A 20,938-nucleotide genomic window follows, 5' to 3' on the forward strand; every position below is an offset into this window, starting at 1 on the left:
TTTTAAGGCAGCCTGGAACCATGCAAAAAGTATACAAGGCTTTGTTTTGTCAATAGTGATGTAAGTGCATTTAGTACTGGCTCACTTTTATTTTCAAACCTGTCCTGTCAAGTGCATTCACATGTACGTCTTAATGAATTGTATAATTACCCTTACATTGTCCAACTTGAGAAGTCACATGTGGCGTTTAGATTGTCAAGCTGACATGTACACATATATACGTGCATAACTGATAGGAATAAACATCTCGTGATATTCTGGGACAAAAAGGATCTATGTGTAAGTGTTCTGTTTGATGAAGAAAATTTGTCATGCATGTGGATGTCCATTTACCAGTTTTTATATTGGTAATTGTAAATAGTGGAAGCCAGTCAGTGGTACCACCAAATGCCTGGTTTTGACAGGTGTATGGAGACTTTATCAGAGCAGTGCGACGATTACTGCCAGACATGTGTATGCACTTATGAAGAGCAATTATATAGGGCTCAAGGTAGTTTTTATTAGGTTGCACTAAGATGTACATGTGGCTGTCAGTGGCGCATTCCTGTCATATACTTGAAATTACACTTGACAGGGGGTCTGAACTTTAAGACCAAGTGGCATCCAAATGATATATATATATATATATCTGCCCACTGGACTGTTAAACTGTTCAGCTCTGTTGGCATATCTGGTTATCTTAAAAGGTAGCCTCCTGGGCAATGGCATATTAACTTAATGTTCACTCTACATGCTAATTAAGGAATACAGAACATGTAGATTATTCCTGAAAGGCATAAAATCTAATGCATTTACAAGACTGATGTGGTTGAATAGTGCCAAGATGCAAAAAAAGCTCTCTGCAGGCATAGAGCTTACCTGGGTAACTGCCTATATATCCCTGGGTTGACAAAATAAGTGGGCACTTCATTTTTTGATAATTTTTACTGAAAAAAATGGTGAATACACATAATTGTCAAACTTTGGATTGTGTTTCCTCAAACTATTTTGATAGCCTTCTTCAGCATCATGGTGTATATATTTTTAAAAAACTGTATTTCACCTAAAGATTACTAAATTAAAATGCCCTTTAGCAAACACAAGAAGACCATAATATGATACTTTTGATGCCAATGCATAGAACTTTCTGTTAAAAAATTAACCAACTTAGCAACAAAAACTTAAGTCAAAATGTCACTTGACAAATAAGCAATAAAAAGTTTAGGAGAAATACTGTATTTGGTGATCTCCTGAAGGGTCATTGGATTTCAGTACAGTAATGCACTTGGGTACAGGTATATTCTCGTCATCTTCACTTATGTGCACTATCACCTTTACAGGTAGTCAAGTTACCTGAAACTGCTGACGAAGCAAACATTAGCATGGCAATTAACACCTCCCACCTAACGAGTGTATACGTCAGCTAACAGGCTGTAATAATATGTCCCCACCTTCAATATCAATAGTGGCCTGACCCCTAATTGACAGGGCCATGGAGGACCAAACAGAGGAAACCGTGCAACTGTTTGGTCAAGTTATATCCACATATACTTCTACATGTGCCATGAGAGACCTGCCAATAATGTCATTTTGACCGGAAAGTAGGGGCAGCTGTCATGTGTTGAAGTGGCCTGGTCAAAATGGCAAGAGGAAATCCTACAAGTCAAAGGGCTTCTGATTTGTTCCAAGCACCTATTGATATCTGTACGAATACTGAAGATAATGTTTCCAGAAGATTGTGAATTGAAATGTGGTAGGGAACAGTATTTCAGTTTTACTTTTGTTGGAATTTTAAGTAGAAGTTTCACACTTTCATGTTTTAAGGTTCAGTTTTTGTACTATCTAACCTAATTAATGCTGCCTGGATTTAGGTCGTAGTATGGCCATCATTTGTAAAACATAATATGTGTGCTTATCCCAGTGTGATTATGTCAATATTCCTGTTTGTGTACACAATATTACTGCAATTATGCGAGTCAAACAGCTTAAAGTTTCATATTTGATATGCCATGTCTATTGAGGTGTGCTGCGCGTTGGTTCCAATTCAAACTGAGGCTGTCTCAATCACATTTCTGGTTTCTGTAGCAACAGAGTGAAAAAAGTAAGTTTCAGTGACCTGATGATGACAGAAGTCAAACTGCTTCAGATAAGGTTTTTATATTTGGTGTGCAAGATCAAACATGTATTTAAGATGAATTTGGCTTCTCTTTCAGATTTCACGTTTCTTAAGCAACTGTCTCTATTTCAAATCCTTAGTATGGCACATACCACCTGGTAAACCTGATGGGATGTCACATTGACTTAGTATAAAATTTACTGTTTTCATTGGTCTGACTTTGTAGGATAAGCAGAAGTTTACAGTTCACAGCTGCCGTAGAGGACTCTCTAAATTGGTTTGCAAGTGGATGTGTATTCTTTTGTTTTGTGAAGTTTAGACAACTACTTGAGCAGTACATGCAGTGGGTTTGCAAAATCGTGTCAATGTACCTGATGTAACACAGTTGATTCTTGCAATTTGCTTTCTCCTAATCGTGTTATTTGTTGTGTGGCTTTCCTCGGGAACGGAATGCTGTCAGGGTGGAATTTTGTACAAGTGTGTGTTCAGACAGACTTACATAGAGGATGTCACTTCCTAGGAAGTGTGCTCTAGCAACTTCAGCGTAGCAAACCCTTACTGCCGGTCTTCTGATTCAGCACATTTTCTGTGTACTTAGAAATCTTGACAGCTGTTTGTTTTTCATTTTGAGAATTAATATACGTTAAAACAGGAATTGAACAACAGCGTGTGGTTTTGGGAAAGTTCACAGCTGGAGAGCTTGAGGACCTTTGGACATGTTGACTTAGCCTGCACCGAGTTGCACCGGTCTGGTGTAAGAACTATTTGTCAGAGCACAACACAGGGTTAACATTGATGAAATAGCGCCGCTAAAGTGTTGACAGTTGCTTGGCTTTAATTTTATATTGATTGTCAATCAAAATGTAGGAATTGGAGTTAAGTTGGTTATTATTTCAACTTTGGATTTAGCTAGTGTTTGATCTTGTGAAACCTTCCTGGTGAGCTTCACCTATGGCTTCTCAATGTTGACAAGTACTATCCAACCTTAACATTTAACCTTTCTGTTTAACTGTCTGGGCTAAGTGAAAGACGTCATAGAATAGGATATTTTGGGGTGATTTTTATTGAAATTATAGGACATCACAGAGTGCTTCTTCTAAAAATTTATCCTTATTTGGTGTATATGCAGTGAAAATGAAGGGTAATCTCTTCACACAATGAAGCATTACGGACCACCGTTAGAACCACCTGATTGATGCATTTCTAGAGTTGACTGCTAATGAAGCTGTTAGTCTGTCACAGTTATATCTACCCTGTCAGATTTTAAGTGTTTAAGCCATTAATTTTTTTTGTGTGATGGTTGACCTCCCATGAACCTTTTTTAAGTGTTATTTAATCTGTGGTCTTTATAAGGTAGTAATTGTACTGCAAACTCGAGGTGTTACATATATCTTCACACCTCACCAAGCATGTGCACCCACCATGTCTAATAGTCAGCCCTTGGTGTTAACTTTACTTCTGTAGAGTTCTGCTTTGCTGGAAGATATAAAATCTAGACTTTTAGATAAGTCGCAATAACGGTAATCTTCCATAAAAAAAAATGGAGTCTATAAAAACAAAGCCACATCCCTATGACATAACATATTCAGGCTTGTATATTTTTGCCAAAAGTATGTTACAGCATTAGTGCTATGTTGGGATTTTATATTACTAACTATAAATATGTATGATTCCTGTCTTGATGATCTGATGGGATTTGATTGTCCTGCTTAAATTTGTTACCTACATTCAACTGCCCATTTTTCTCCAGCATGCCAATTTTTGTGCATGCAAGTGAGACTGTTCTAACAGTTTCTGACAGCTTAATTAACACAAATTAAGTTTGAATCACAGTTCTCCTGTCACATGGTCTCAACCTGCAGACGACTTTGTTTGCTGTTATTATTTGTGCCGATTCCTTTTCTCATATGTTGATTGTAAACGAATGTTGTGGAAGCATAAAAACCTGCTTGCCTTCATAAGATTGAAAGGAGAGTGTTTACGCAAGGTCAGAAGAGCAACACCGCTGTGACCACTTTCCCTCTGGAACACACGTACAGCTGTGCCATTTTTTACCCCTGTCTTCTTGTCCGTGTGGAAATCATGTCCACTGATTTGACACAACTAATGCACTGTTTGCCTTAGCCCATACCCTAATTACATGTGTACTCACCAAGCTGTGAACACTACAAAAAATACAAGCAGAGTAAATGAATGAAATGTTGTTTTTGTTTGATCTACACTTGAAACCTGTGAAAAATTGGGACTCTCTACACTTTTTTCCTACCCCTCTCTTAATTTTTTTTAGAAAATTAAATTTCTTTTAAGTTTCTTTTATTTCAAATGTATGTTGTTTAGTTTTCATGTCACCTACATGTATATGTAAAATTCCATCTTTAGAAGTTTGTGGTTTTTTATCTTCTGTTTTGTTGAGCAGACACATGTAAATGCACCTTATGTGGCCATATTCCTGATTTGTTATCCAATGCAGAAATTAATATAAAATATTGAATATTGTACAAAAGAAAACATATAGCCATTAACTGAGTGCAAGAAGTTCAAAAACCAGACAGTGTTGGTTTTTGTTGTTTTCCTAGGTTTGCAGGTTTGCCAGATGCCTTACCTTCATGATTTCGAGCGACATGTATGTGAGAACATTAAAGCAGTTTTTCTTTTTGGAGTCTGTTAAGGAAACAGCAAATTACAGAATTATAGGATGGCAGAGCTTTCTGCACCTGTCAGCATATTGAAGTAAATCTGATTCATGTAAATTAGCCTAAAGAATCCTATAATTGTATGGGGCAATACGTGAAACCTGATACAGTTGTCTGCATGGAGGACAATCAAATGTCTGCTTTGGCACATCCGCTAGATAGCAGGCTAGATTGTAACCCTATATACATGTACCGTATAGTTTGTATTAGCAACAACAATACTGGGGATGTTAAGGAAATAGTTATCAAGGGACCAGTGCTGAGGATGTAATGTGTCTGATTATATCTGTATAATCCTATTGACTGTGTCCATGTACTTGATGCATGCTTCACAAGGCCCGTGGTATTCAGCTTTGTGAGGCAGATGTGTAACTTAGTACCATTTGCCTTAGCTCTTTTTGTTGAAGGCAGTGGGTTGTTAGACCTGTGTAGAACACATTATATAACAACCGGTGCACAGTTACACAGGTATGCTTATCAGAAAGATTCCATACACTACTATTACAATCCATCACCTTGTACAAGTTCCCCAGGACTCGAATGCTTAGGTGTACTAGTTTATAGCTGATTTGAACATAAAGTTTATTTCTGGTTTATATAGTGTTGGCGTCAATGTGTATTGTCCTGAAGTCATATGTTTTTGTTTCATCATACCTCTGCTATTGCCTGTTTTAACTGCATGTACAGTCTGGATTCACATATGCAGTTAAAAGGGCTCCTTAGTTAAAGGGTGACCTCCACATTTGTCCATTAGGCTGAGGTCACCTTACTTCCTCACCATGGTCAAAATGTATGTTTTATTTTCTCAAGCAGTGTTATTTTTGCACGTTGACTGGCTTACCTGGAAGTTGACTCGGCGCTGACTTTGCCCGTTGGGTCACAGTGCCCTAGGCTTATACATCCCCAGCTCATGTTTTATAACCCATGGCTCTGCATATATTGTATGTGCAATCCTTGATTATAGACACTGCACCTGCTTTATTTTTTTTTTTTGACTCATTTTATTATTTATTTTCTGTTTTGTTTTTGTTGCTGTGGCTGTTAAAAGCGCAGGAAGTGTTAACCCTGAAAACAGCTTTTGCTGTTTCATTGGAAAAAAAATGTGTTGTACTCTCCTCAAAGGTCCAGCTCTGACCACAGTATTTGTTACATGTAGGTTGACCTGGTCTCACTACATCCTGAGATGTAATAGGGGCAGCCAAGGGCACTAGATTCAATAATGCTCCCTGATAACTTGATGAAATTTATGTACATGTAGGCTTACATATCTTTTTATCGGTTATGAATCTGTACACTGTAAATTTATATATTATTTTTATCAATTCTGACTGTATTGTTTCTTTGTAATATTTGAAATTTATTTTGTTTTATTTTTTGCTGTGAATTGGGTAAGAAGGGCTAGTGGCGTAAACTTATATATTAAAATGGCTTCATCGTATACCAGTGGACGCTATTGAAGGGTAAAATGTCATTAAATTATCTGCTTGTTTTGTCTTATTCTGTGGCTTAGTTTTGTTATGGGTGAATGTTTTTTATGATAACTTTCTTTTAAGAACATTTTTTTAACAGACTAGACGTTGTGTGCCTCACTTTGCATGGCCCTAACAAGATTAACCCATGTTTGAATAATGATCTGGTTGGTCATTTTATTGTCTTTCTTGTGATGAGTTGTGATTAAGCCTTGTTAAACAAGTAATTAGAAGATAACTCACCTGTTTACCCACATGGGCTAGAGTCTTCCTGTCTGACATTGACATAGCCTTTGTCTCCAGGAGACAGGAGAACGTGTAACAAGGGGAATTAGCCAGAAGTACACACATTAAGGCCCAGGTAAACATGGCATCAGTGATTTCCAATCAAAACTCATTCTCAGTAAAAACAAGTGAGGTTCCCAATTTATCATAGGCAAGGTGAAAAATATTTGCTTATCATTTAACTTGTTGAGAACATATTGTTGTTGTTTTTTTATATATATATTTTGTTTTTAGTGGTATATTGAATATGTTCCTGAAAACATTGACAGTTCATGCATCTTTGAATGTCTTCAACTTTCAAAACACAATGGAGAGTGTAAGGCAGTCAGATTTTAATTTGAGTGATATGGTAATTAAATAGTACTTCATTGGGCATTTTTGTTTTTGCAATTATCGAAAAAATTAACATGAAACAAAATTTAAATGTTTATGCTAGGTTGTCATGTAATTGTATTATATATCACATGCAGCTTAGGTACGAACTCATACATGTATTGTTTTATTTAAACTATGTGTACATGCAGTTAAGATAACATGTAGAATATTTTAAAGGATTTAAACCTTTAGCTTTGAAATCAAACTCAATGCCTAAGTGAGGAACTTGAGTGTGGTGGTACGTGTAAGTTTGTAGGAAAACCAAGCATTAAAGTTAGCGTGGCCTTGTAGAGAGTTGAGGTTGGTCAAGCTTTGGCCACGCTTGAGCACATTGCGTTACCATGTGAAATGATCGATAGCTAGCTGGCAAATCACAGGTACAAACCTCCACTCCTCGGCCCCAGATTACAGTCCATAGACCCTCTGCCTTTATCGTATTTACTCTGTAAAGTGAGGCTGTTTACTCCTTCTGTGTGTTCTTCTGTTTTTCTGCAAATGTTTCTGTAGGTTTTGGATGTTTGCCTCCATAGCCTTTGTCAAAACTCACCTGAAAAGTTGCTAGGTTCTTACACAATGTTGTTGTGCAGAGAAACTGTAAAGTTTTATAGCAAGCCACGGTAGCTTTTTCTCAACCACCGATGTCCCTCCGCACCCTGGTGCAGCTAAATTCTAACTCCTTGCTCAGTGTATATTTGTGAAAAGTTTTCTCTGCTGGCTGGAAGGGAGTACATATCAACATAAACAACAGTGGAAAGACAGTATATATCAATATCAATAGCTTTGTCTGTTAAAACACACTGTTGTGGAATTAAATGAATTCTATATCTTCATTGCCCAGTAAAGTTACAAGTAATGCATGCCCTTTAGGGAGATTGATCGTCTGTCTATAGATGTCGGGGATTTTGTTCTTTAAAATATGCAGAGTTGCCTAAACTCTTACAAACTAATATAGAGATAGCCTTAGATTGCTGGAAGTTTTATTCCGTCAGCAGAAAAGGGGACTTCTGCTTTATTGTGAAGTTATAAGGACAAGGATTCATGTTTGCGTGTCATTATCTGGCCAAGGTTGAAGCTAGCTGTTAATCATTAGGAATCAGAGAGTCAACAGAACAAGAAGTTGTGCTGTCGGCCCAGGCAAAGTTGATAGTTCTCAGGGAGCCCTGACCAAACTCCGTTGGTTTGCTTTAGCTCAAGCTTTGCTCCAGCTTGTTGATCCGCTGACCAGTTGGTCCACTAAAGAGCACGGTCAGTTAAACAGGTTTGGCTTAACGAGGCTAGGGTCAAGGGGGCTGACCTCTGTTCGGGGATTAATTGACACCTTTCTGTTAGACCTTTTCTTAATAATGTTTGTGTTGCCAAAATTGTGTGGACCCTTCATTGCCGTTCCACATTGTCCCCTGCTGTGTGCATGTGGCTGGAGAAGGCAGGATTAACTGATTACTCATCCTTTTGTTTCTCAAGCTGTTCAGATCTCTGCTAATCCTTAAAAATAAAGGTCATTTTAACAACTGCATGGGTCTTAGGATTTTAATCCTGGTCTTTAAGGCATTTATTGTGCTTTGTTACTCAGTAGAATCTAAACCTAAATGGAACAAGTTATTGTTAATACATGTATATAGGTTGAAAAAGATGGAAATAGATTTCACAAGATACTTGTGGATATTTAAATTAAAGTAGTAGATTGAATGCATTCATCATCTTGCGATAATACATGTACTTTGGCGTCAACTTTTCATTATCCCCAGGAAATTAGAATGCTTGTTTGATCCTTGTGCAAATTATTTTCTCCGAGCTAATTGAGTTACATATCACTTCAGCAATATAAATATTCCATGCTCTTATCAGGGTTTATCACCCATGCTCCTTTAAGATTTTTAATTTCTGTCCGAGTTAGTGTCTTTGTCCAGAACAGCGGATATCACAAAAAGTGGACTTAATGAGGTATAGAAGGTTGTGACCCCCCTTGTCATCTTTCCGCATCACCTGCATCTCTCCCTATTATAATGGACATACTTCATAGATTTGTTATTTACATGCTTGTCTGAAGTTTTAAGCTGATTTTTTGTTATCGATCCTATCATACATGTTCATGTTACTTTATCAAGAGACATGCATGCCACGTCAGAACAGTTCTTATTGTTAACTGGATTTCAGGACAGCTGCTTTTAGCTTCAGCAAGTTTGCTTTGTGTAACAAACTGTGATCATATACACATTATGTTGAAGATGCATCGTGTATGACCTTTAAGTGCATATACTTGCTCTGAGAGATATACAGCAGCTTGCCCTTCAAATTACATGTAGCTTTTACAGAAAAGGTGTAAAAAAAATTTGAAATTAGGACTTTGAAAATGCATATCCAAGAGAATGTGCATATGCATATCCAATAAGAAAATGTGTTGCAAGCAGATTAATGATGTTTTGCCCTCACCATGAATTATATACACTATTGGTTCTATTTCATGTGTACAAATCAGTGCAACAGAATTGAAACAATTTAAAATCTACAACTACATTGTGATGCTGTAATTTTTTACTTAAATGTTATACATACTTGGAGAGTTTATCATGTTTCATGTATAAATATGGTATACATATTTATTATTTACATGTATATGAAGGGTGAAATGTCAGGATTTCTTTCACTGATAATAAGTGATATCTCACTGGCTAGAGTTAGCAGTTTCAATCGAGCTTAGCAGAATTACGTCAATGCACGTTCAGTCAGCTTTAACATTTCTTACCTCACACAACAGGATACAACGTCATCCAAGACAACATGTTGCACGTCACTGTGTACACCAGATTGTGAAGGCCTACATCTAAAAACATTACTTAAACTTGTTCAAATACACAAAATCACAATATTGTCAAAATATAAATAATAAACAGAAAATAGAATATTGCACAGTGAAGGTTTTTCTTGTGAAAAATATTTATGATATTCAACCTTCGCTGTGCAATATCCTTTATATATTTCATATTATATTACACATTAAAAGACAAGAGCCAAATACACAATACACTTCTTGTAATGTTTTCAGGAGTTAGTGAACACATCTTTCTTTCATTGGTATTTGATACAGTAGTCAATGTTAACTTGTCCATATCATGCTCCTATGTTTATTTTGGACCTTTTTCAGTTACTTCTTATTCACTTATTTTCTTGATATTACATCTAATACTGATAAGTAGTCTGTTAAAGTAAATGAAAGCTAAAATATGAAGTAAGGCCCATCATACAGGCAACTGAAAACAGCCCACCTTAGAATTTTAAGGCTTTTACTCTCTTCACTAAAATCTAAAAAAAGTAAATGAAAGTATATTTATGCATAGTTTTAAGTTGTCTGCATGATCTACCAGTATGGGCTTTGCCTGTTAGTAATATGTTAACCCTCAGATACTTCATACTGGGGGCTGGCTTGTTAACCTTGCTTTGTGACAAATAGACATTCCAGACCACAGAGAAGTAGTCTAGGCAATATATTGTTAGGGTAAAAAAAAACGTGACCTCATCACATACATGTAGACACAAATTAATGATGTGGCTTGATACAGAAGAACTGAGTGTCAACCTCTCCTCTGTCATGAACTAATAATCTGTCTATTGATCTATGTACATGTATGTATGAGTAGAAGAACCATTTCCAAATTCATTCAGAAGCCAAGGAAAGTGATAAACAAACGTCTGGAGATATATAAGCCTAACAACTGACACTTTCAACAAGCTTTCCACTTATTTCTTAGGAATATTTTTGTAGCAAAAATAAGATTTTAATGTTCCATTTTCTACATGTCATCTTCATGTACATGACCTGTGAAGACCGAGGGTTTTTTTTTTTTAGGTAATAAATGCAAAATAAAATAAAGGTTGCAACATCCTGTTTGCTCAGGAGTTTTTTAAGTTCTTTAGTTATTTTGCTCAGCAATATCAGATGATTAGTAAAGAAATAATCTAGATGTATAATGAGAAAGAATATGTTGGAAGAGACTTGAAGTATGAAAGTTGCGTTTTAAGGATATAGTTCTAGAGCCTTGTGGGAACATTCTGGAATTCTTTGAAGAATTTATATTAGAATTTATGTACTATTTTGTAGGATTTGGGCCAATAATTAATGAAAAGCACACAACTGCATTTTAGCTATAAGGGATTTTTAATTTTTTATATGCGTCATTCATATATGTGCATGTATGTAAATGTAGACTTGCAACCAATGTATCCATTTAGCTGTCACCTACTGGCTAAGGTCTTATGTATTTGTATCAGTCATGCATTCACCAAGCTTTGTGTGGTATGATATGGATCCAGTATTATTCGTAGTGGAAATATGTAAGCTTAACACTGGCTTTATGGTGCATCATATAATAATATTGTTCACTTAAGGAATGTGACAGAGACATTTGATGTTGTTCATATATTTTTTAAAAAATACAAAATATGGAGTTTCTTGTAAATTTCCTAGGATTTATGTAGAAGTATATGCATATACATATAAGGGGCGGGAGGGGATGTCCAATCAGTCTCAATCTGACTGTTTTGCTATACGTACAAATACGTGCACATATAAAAAGCCATTAGATGAGTGTCATTTCATGAGATCGCCCCACATTATCAGTGAAAATGCTAGAAAAACCCAAGGATATTAAGCAGTCTGGTGTATGTAGAGATATATTCGGGATACACAGATTTTCTGGAAAATAAATAATGTAGGCTGTATGTACATGCACAGATATATATGGATAAACAAGTAAATAAGATGAATTGGTGTGGTCTGACAAAAGCATCCATCATGTCTTGACACTTTCTCAGGTGGATTGAAACAGACATCCACTCAAAGTCTTTAGAAAACATGAAATCCACTCACTCGAGTGTTTATCTGGGGATTAAACCCTGTTCTGTAATCTTATTTTCAAATAATATATTTGATCAGAAATTTTTTTCCCATCAGGTGTATTTTTTAACAAAGTTATCATTTAATGTTTGTATGAAGTGGGGTCCTTCACTTGCTCTGAACTTTAAAACATTTTTTATTATATCCTTTCACTTGACAACACTTGGACTTTGAACTATTTATGCCTGATAAAACCTTAATAAACCAGTGGACAGGTGAAAAATTTGTTCAGTGACGTGTTCTGCTGAAGTTTAAAAACTTCAGGGAGGCATTCTCTGGCGCTTGTTGTGGTCTTCATGGGCTTATGAATAATTCATTGATCCCACACATGGGAGACTAGAAGTACAAACTGAACATCTGCCCCAATACCCAGCAACCCTATTCACTCCTTTCTTGGCAGATTCTCAGTAGCTTTTGTCTGTTGGTCTGGCAGGATTCCACTGTACATTCCATTCTTTGTATTCCTGCCTGAGAAGTCAATAACCATTCTATCTGTAAATTTTGTTCGTTTCATACAATCTGTTTGTGTAAAATCAGCTTGACCAGTGTTAAATTTTGTATTTACATACACAAATGTGCAGTTTTCAGTAATTAGAAAGGAAACATAAACTTCTTGACTTTCCTGCAGTAAAGTCTTATAAGTCATTGTATCAGAGAACTGAGATGCTATTGTATAGACCACTCAGTATATTTATTGAATGTTAAAGTGTTAATAATTCGGTACAAGTTGTATAATGATATAAAACTTCTAGTGATAAAATGAAGTATTCTGTAAAACAATGTCACCAATGACATTATGGTTTTGTTCTTGTACAACTGTCACAACTAATATACAACAAATTTTGTTATGCTGCAGTTTTTGAGAACAAAGAGAAGATTGTCATGGTGATGGATTATGCTAGTGGTGGAGAGCTGTACGACTACATTAAATCCAGAAGGAGGCTGAATGACATGGATGCAAGAAAAATATTTCGACAAATTGTTTCTGCTGTCCACTACTGCCATGAGGTAAATGCCAGAATACACTGTTCATGTGAGAACTTAAATGTGGTTATTGTGTTTACATATATACACACATGGTAGTTTATAAGGCTTAAAATGATTCATATGTATGCAAAATGTTTAGTATAATTATGATTCTTTACTAAGGGGACATTGTGTTGCTTCTGTGCTATTCAGTTTTCCATTAATATATGTTCCCTTGTTTTATTACTTAGAATGGTGTGGTCCATCGGGATTTAAAACTGGAAAATATTGTGATGGATGGCTATGGGAGTGTGAGGGTAAGTCATCTCTTTCCAGATTGTTGAGTTTATGTAGCAGATCTGGGCTGAGTAATTAGTCTTTGTTTAGTTATTTACTTAAACCGGATATGAAGAGTGTTCAGTACGTTGTGATCACTTGAAGTACTGTCATATGTTTGTTTCTTTTTTTCACACTTACCACCTGACCTGATGATTGCAAGCATGTAAGATTTTTGGCAACTGCTTGAAGTCACAGGACTATTCCCTTTGTGGGAGACATTTCATTGTTTGTTGTGAAGATGTTTTGTCAAAGTTCTCTATTTTTTGTCCTCCCTAAGGAATGGATTAGGCAGGTGTTGTCATTTCTCTGTCACCAGACAAGATCCTTGAACTTAGAAACAATGTGCCCACCTTTATGAGGCATGTTGTTGTTGTGTGTTGTTATGGAGTCTGGTTAGCATTGCCTTTGTTGACCCCAAAACAATAGCCAGTGAAGACGGGTAGACTGACGAGCTGGCTGGCTGTTCAGTGGCAAGTTGCTCACTAGGGTTGAGGTCTGTTGTGTTCTCACCACATTTTTCACATGAATGTCTACAGGAATTATCCCTGCTTAATCCTTAGTTTCTTTGGTTCAAGAGAAGACCTTTTCACACAAGGAGATGATCCAGGCAGTGCTCTGGACAAAGTAACCCAATTTCTTGAGGATCCCTCATGCCCTGATCAAGCAAATGCGCTGAGTCGTGTCAGCAAAGCTAGGTGGCTTGTACCCTTAACATGATTTGATATCCTTCCTATATAGCAATCCAAATTGACCAAGATACTTATGTTAAACTCCAGCATTTATTGTCCAGTTTGACCTCATTAGTTGCTCTGTGTGGTGAAAGGTGTTTCCAGTTACCAGTATAGATATTTTGTTTTCATGGCCATTTTACAATACATTGTTAGTTTGTCTGTATTTCACTTAGTTGGGTATGTGAAAATGCTCTTTCAGAAGCATGTAAATTACCTTAAATTGATACTTGTGATGCAAGAAATTTACTGCAAGAAATTGATAAAACTTCACAAAAATATCTTAAGTGGCCTTATGAAGTGACGAATCAATCAGAATGTGTCACTTGAGAAATGCTAAACTTCAGCTGAAATACAATAACCATTCTTGAAATTTTATGGCATGCTAACATTATCCAAGGCTGTCATACAATGGGTGGTTCTTCCAGCCTGGTTTTCCCAGATCTGTGGTGAGAAAATGTCTGGCTGGAGTAGCGTGTTATCCACTGTATCAACAATTAAGCACCCACGCTTGAATCATGTGTGGAGGGATCTTTTAGATGATTGAGTAATGAAGTAAAGCTGTACATGGGCAGGAATGCATGGCTAACACACTTGCTAGGTTTGTTTGGTTTGTTTGGCAGTTATCTTACTCCAGTTGATGATCGGGCTAAATCTTAGTTTGGCTCACGTGAAGACAAGGGCGTCGCCAAGTTGTGATGTCTCTGTCAAGTGCCATGAGAATGCGCAGGATATCAAACAGAATAAAGAATTACTCAGAAACAGCATGAGCATTGTTCTACAGTTTCATAAGTTAGTAATAAGTTTAAACCTGAAATTTCCCACAAAGTGATTTTGCAGGATTCTTTTTCTGATTTATGCATAGGCGTTGTTTGCCTGCTGTTTTTTTAATGGGCTAAGCTGTGTGATGCTGTATTGAAACATTACTGAGGATATGTGAAGAATTTTGGCAATATTGAATAGAGGAGGGGTTAAATCTCCAAACTAGGTGTGTACCACAGTGAGGGGTGGCAATGTAACACACACCAATTAGACAATATACCTGGCTGTTAGCAAGAATGGTTTCAGCTGATTTCAAACAATCACTTCTTGTTCGGAGCATGCATTACTCTGCCTTTGTTAAATATATATGGCACAGTAGGAACAATAAGGCTTTGTTACGCCCACTGGAGTCAATCCAATACATTGGATGATATTACCCCTACCTTCCAACACTTCATTATATCAGCCCTTGTTTTACCTTGCTCAGTGTTGCCTTCCTGTTGACTTCATTCCGATTTCATTCTAGATTTCTGTTTGTTACAGATTGCTGATTTTGGCTTGTCTAATTTCTATGGGGGAAATGATCTCTTGACAACTTACTGTGGAAGTCCCCTGTACGCTTCACCGGAGATTGTAAATGGAGTGCCTTACATTGGGCCTGAGGTGAGAATATATACATGTATACAGTCATGTTTTCTTTAACAGACTTGGATTAGGAGTTAAATATTATAATTAACATAGGTTGCCAGCTTTGTGCTTTAGTATTTCATGATCATAATTCAAAATACACGAAGAATCATGAATTGCATTACTTCACACATTAACCGCACATTAACCACACATTGGAGTAATTCTGGCTAGTTTGTCTGGGGTACATAAGCATCAACTCCTGGAATGATGCAGCTTATTTTGACCTTAAAAATACTTTTCAGTTAAACCTTTGAATCTCATCCAAAGTTACATACACTGTAGCAGGGCCTTTATGCTTCATTACCCCTTGTCACTATACATTTGAACTGAAGTAAGGTCACAAAGAGCCAGCAGGGCTTTTTGCCCTTTTGGAAACTGCTTGAGGGTATTGCCTAGTTACATCAATATTGCTTTAGATTAGTGAAGGTGTGGGTTCCTTTTTAGCATGCTTTAGTATCCAGTATCCATATGAATGTTCCCATCTGATGTGAAATGTAACAGCCTGGCTGCTATCCCGGATCAAGGAGTACATACGGCAGTGGTAATAACTGAAGTACAATCGCAAACATACAAACATTTGTACTCTTCACGACCAGATGTTGCAATTTAGTAATAAAACTCTTCAGCAAAAGCATGTGACATGTGCTTCTTGGCATGTATACACACACACACTCTCACACACACATTTACCTCGCCATTATAATTTCCTGATAATTAATGCAGGAATGCAAATGTAGATCACTGAAAGAGAAACAAAAATTAGATCATTTTACTTCTTAACCCCTAACAGATTTCTTGTCTTTGTATTGTGTAATTTATCAGATATTTATGTTTGCTGGATAATAAAATCTATGCTTGACCAGTTAATATTGAAAAGATGCTCTAGATATAGCTGTTTGAAAACAAGCAATGTTTTCCATTTATTTGCATTACTGTTATTTGTAAGGCTAATTTCCTTGTGATAGCGTTTCAGAAAAACAATTCCTGAGCATTGTCATAAAAAATATATACATGTACATGTAGTCCGTAAGTCCATTTAGTAGTGTGACACTATGTAAGTGGTCCCAAATAAGCTGGTGTCAGTATAGCCTTTGCTGGTTTGTTTTTACCATTACAAGGCTCATAAAAAATTGCACATTTCTTTTAGTGTAGTTTCATGGACCTTGGTAATATGTGCGCTACAACAAGGCTATTGTTTGAAATGCCTACTGAACAAGCGTACCTTGATAGTCATAAAGATTAACAGGTCTGGCTTTCGGTAATATCCTAAATTGTCAGAAGATGAATATATGTATATGTATATATATATATATATATATATATATATGCACTTGAACATTTTATTCACAATCATGAATGAAATACTGATTTTTTTTTTAGAATTATTTATGACTATTGTAATGGGATGTATTTGTAATCATGAATTTGAATGTAATACAGCAAGTGGCAGTGCTCAAGCAGTAACATCTACTTTCCTTATCCCCAGAAAGTTACATGGTCATCGGAAATTTTTTTACAATGCCAAAACTCAGTCGGTTAGCGCGCTAGCGCAGCGTAATGACGCAGAAGCCTCTCACCAATGCGGTCGCTGTGAGTTCAAGACCAGCTCATGCTGCCTTCCTCTCCGGATGTACGTGGGAAGGTCTGTCAGCAACCTGCTGATGGTCGTGGGTTTCCCCCCGGGCTCTGCCCGGTTTCCTCCCACCATAATGCTGGCCGCCGTCGTATAAGTGAAATATTCTTGAGTACAGCATAAAACACCAATTTTAAAAAAAAAAAAAAAAAAAAAAAAACAATGGCAAAAATGTCATGAGCATTTAGGCGTTAATTCACAAGAATTAATTTAAAAAGAAGCATTAAAGCAGTTGGGGAAGTAAAAATTACCAAAAAAATAGTGACCTAAAATTTGCAAATTATCAAAGTACATAATTAATTAATCTCTTAAGTTAGACTTGAAATAGGTTGTTGAAATATAGGATATTCATATGTGTCTTGCTTTCATTGTTTCAGGTGGACTGCTGGAGTCTTGGGGTCCTGCTCTATACTTTAGTCTATGGTGCTATGCCATTTGACGGGTCTGATTTTAAGACACTCAAGAAACAGATCTCAGCTGCTGATTACTATGTGCCCCTTTGTCACTCTGGTAAGCTTTTCTTAATCAGAATTAGGCAAATTCATTAAAAAGGAAAATAATCCATTTGGGTACATCACTTTCCATATGCTGTTTAGAAAGTTTGGATGATGGTGTAATGGTGTCCATTCGTATAGAAGTGTAAGAAAAAGTAATATATGTACATGTAGTCCAGTACAACATGGTCATGTACTCAACTGATTGTACACTCATCCTAGTGGTTAATTTTACCAGGTGAGGTATCATTGTTTCCTTCAAGCTCTGCCCAGTTTCCTGCAGTCCTAAACCTTGCAAAAGTATTCAACAGAGCAGAAAACAACCACCAAATAAGTAAACACAAAATACATGTGATAGTAAATGTTTCTTTCTGTATTTCAGAAGCGGCAAGTCTGATAACTAAAATCCTTAAGCCCAACCCTGAAGAGAGAGCTACCCTAGAGAAGATTGACAACCATTGGTGGGTGAACAGAGGGTACTCCTCAACTCCCTCTGGGTCTCCGTATCCTTCCGCAGCTTACCTGTCATCAACCCCACAATTCTCCTTTCTCAGCTTTCTGGCTGGAGGCAATATTGGTACCAATGATATTCCATACAATTCAAAGTACTCTGTCCCTATTGCAGACAGCACTGACCATAGATTCGATGCCTCCTTTGAGAAAGGAGATGCAGCCTGTAAACTCTCTGATCTCAATGATTCCGTCCATGAGTCTTCCAAAGGTGCAAGAAAAAAACATTATAAATCTCATTGCGATGTTGGAGGCTCGGAGACAGGCTCTGATACTCTCTCCAACCACTCCAGTGAAGAAACAAAATTTTTGTTTGATGTAGACAAAAAACCACCTCGTGGTATACTCAAGAAGAGAGGAAAATACAGTGGAAGTGACAGCAGCTGTGGACTGGAGGAATCGACGGCCACCAGTCCAGGCCATGTCTCGCCTGTAAGCTCTGACCTGAGCTATGAACTCGCTGATATATCATCTGTTTCAGAGGAAGATACCAGAAACACATCTCAAGTCCCAAAATACAGAAATGACCAAAACACCCTATTGAGTGAATCTTTAGCTCTCCAGTATTCTACTGATGTCCAAACCAAAGACTCTCTAGATAACTACCAAGGATTTGATCGGTTAGGTAACCGTGCAGCCAAAGAAAGTACCTCCAGTGAGGACAACTCTGAGGACACTCCTAGAAATATGTCTTCCCCTTGTACTTTGTCAACTGAGGACATCAGTAAAGTTCCGGTCCGGCGAGGGATCCTGAAAAGACCAAAGAGATCAAACACTGACGACCAAAAGAACAGAAACAGCATGGGAAGCCAAGGATCCAATTCATCTGGTGATCTTCTGGACTTCTCCTATGACAGCACAGAGGGAGAAAATCTCATGTCAAAATTCTGTGTTTCCACAAAGCCTGCAAGTAAACCATCATCAGATACATCCATGGATTCAGAAGAGGATAGTATTTCCAGCCGAACAAGATTCCATAGCATGTCTGTCTCTGAGGAAGACCTCTCTTTCAAGGATTGTGTCTTTGAAGATCTTGACCTTGAAGAAGCCAGAGACATTTGTAGGAAAGCCTTGGAAATCTGTTCTATAAAAGGTGTATGAAAAAGTCACTGTAATATGCACTGTACACACAATGGTTGATCAAAAAAGGGAAAATCCCTTGTGAAACTTACATAGTAATTTACAAAAGATCAATCCACTGGTCCGTCTTCACATTCCCATCATTTTTGTTGTATTTATTGATTGTGCCATTGCTGTTGAAAGTCCAATATTTGAATGATTGGATTACTTTTGTTCTCTTTCTCTGTACATTGTCCCTCAAACCGATGGCTTTCAGTGGAAATGTACTGAACTTGTGAACCAAAATAGGGAACAGCAAAACTAGTGCTGGAGTTGTGAGATACGAAAATTGCTGATTAATTTGCTTTGTGAAAGTTTTGTGCAACCATATTGTGTCTGAAACATATAGCCTGATGTGCTGTACATTAGCCAAGGGTGTTAAATCCACATTCCATATTGTCATCTTTTTTGTGTGAACTTGAACTAGGTACTTTTTTGGAAGGATACCTTTAACTCTTCGCAAAGATTGTAGCTGTTGCTCAATGTGTATGATCTCATTTCATCCTATTTTGTGTCCAAAAAAAGTTGCTTTGAATTGTCTTAAAAACTTTCTCATTTGGTGGCTATTGTTAATTTTGATCTTAATTTAATTGCATTGTATGTAAACTATACCTGTTAATGTCCTTTGATCTTGACCTGTTAAACGCAAACTGTTGTTAAGACAGTCTTAATATTTTGGTCACACTATCTTGTAATGGATTAATATGATTTTGTGGACATAACATGCAAGATTTGAATTGTGACCCTGTCCATAAATGTGTCATCAGTGCTTTAGCAATATTCACTCGTTGCATTTATATTTTCACCCTGTTTAAGTGTTGAATTGTTTCCATGGTGATACATGCTTTATGTGCTTGTTAAATTAAAACTGTCTCTGCTCTGTGAACCCTCTGAATATTTGGCTGACTAAATGTTTACCTTTCACCAGGTCATGGATTTTGACCAAAACTTTCTGTGATTCAGTGATCAATGATTTGAGTATTATCATGAACAAAGATTATACATCATTTGATTTGTCTATGTATGCATTAAAACCATGTCATTGCCTTATAATCCAGCGGTATGCATTATAATGAAACAACTATGCATTGCAAAGTCATGCCATCCAAGAAGAGGGAAAGTCCAAAAATTGTATACAGTGTGCTCACTCATGTTATTGACACTATACAAGCAATCGTTTGAGTTGAGTTTAATTTATTACATGCCATGTCTCGATCCAAATTTTGTCTATGGATGTAATTTTGTAACACTTTATTTTTTTTGTGTCAAAATAAAAACTTTCTTTAGCATTCTCACCAGTTTTGTTGTGTTTCTTTTTAAAAGTATGGAAGGAAGTTGAGATGTTAGATGTTGATAGCGATGGTGAATATGTTGGTGGTTAGATGCACATCATACTGCAAAAACTGTTCAAGGCGTGGCCTGTATAGCGAGTTTTGTTCGTGCAGTTCGTGTGCTGTTTCTTCACTGTTTTCAGTTAAGTGTGTGTCATTACACGACTTATGGAAAGAAATCACCATAGAACTGATAAAAATAGATTGGGGCATGTATGTACATGAAATAGCATGGCAAACATTTGGCGGTGTTCTGGAATTCTGTGATATCGTTTACAGGTTTTATGAAGGCCACGTTAGAAACAGGTACTCGTGTGTTAGTTGCAACTTAACTGCGATCATGGACTTGGATTATTCACTTGTATTTCTGAAGTGGCTGTCGATGTGGATAAACACAGTGTATGGGCTTTACCCCCAACCGTGATGTGGGCGAAATGGGTTACAGTTATAAGAAACTGTTAGCGCGTAGAATGTTTATCTGTATTAGGTGTATGCTCAGGGTTTTACCGAAGACACCAGGTATGACGCCCCACCCAGTCACATTATACTGACACACTT

The 20,938-nt window shown here is 36.9% G+C and overlaps 1 protein-coding gene across 2 annotated transcripts in view; it reads left to right on the forward strand.

Moving 5' to 3' along the window:
* The window catches only part of LOC135470443 (NUAK family SNF1-like kinase 1), a 37,175-nt gene extending 16,898 nt beyond the window's left edge, over positions 1–20,277 (forward strand). For both annotated transcript variants that reach the window (XM_064749397.1, XM_064749396.1), the window contains 5 exons: positions 12,665–12,816; positions 13,026–13,091; positions 15,147–15,266; positions 17,304–17,436; positions 17,803–20,277. In XM_064749397.1, coding sequence (XP_064605467.1) covers positions 12,665–12,816; positions 13,026–13,091; positions 15,147–15,266; positions 17,304–17,436; positions 17,803–19,031 — 1,700 coding nt within the window. In that variant the 3' untranslated portion in view covers positions 19,032–20,277. The remainder of the gene's footprint in view (positions 1–12,664; positions 12,817–13,025; positions 13,092–15,146; positions 15,267–17,303; positions 17,437–17,802) is intronic.
* The last annotated feature ends 661 nt before the right edge of the window (positions 20,278–20,938 follow it).

Source organism: Liolophura sinensis, chromosome 7 (assembly GCF_032854445.1).
Source record: "Liolophura sinensis isolate JHLJ2023 chromosome 7, CUHK_Ljap_v2, whole genome shotgun sequence".
Lineage (NCBI taxonomy): Eukaryota > Metazoa > Mollusca > Polyplacophora > Chitonida > Chitonidae > Liolophura > Liolophura sinensis.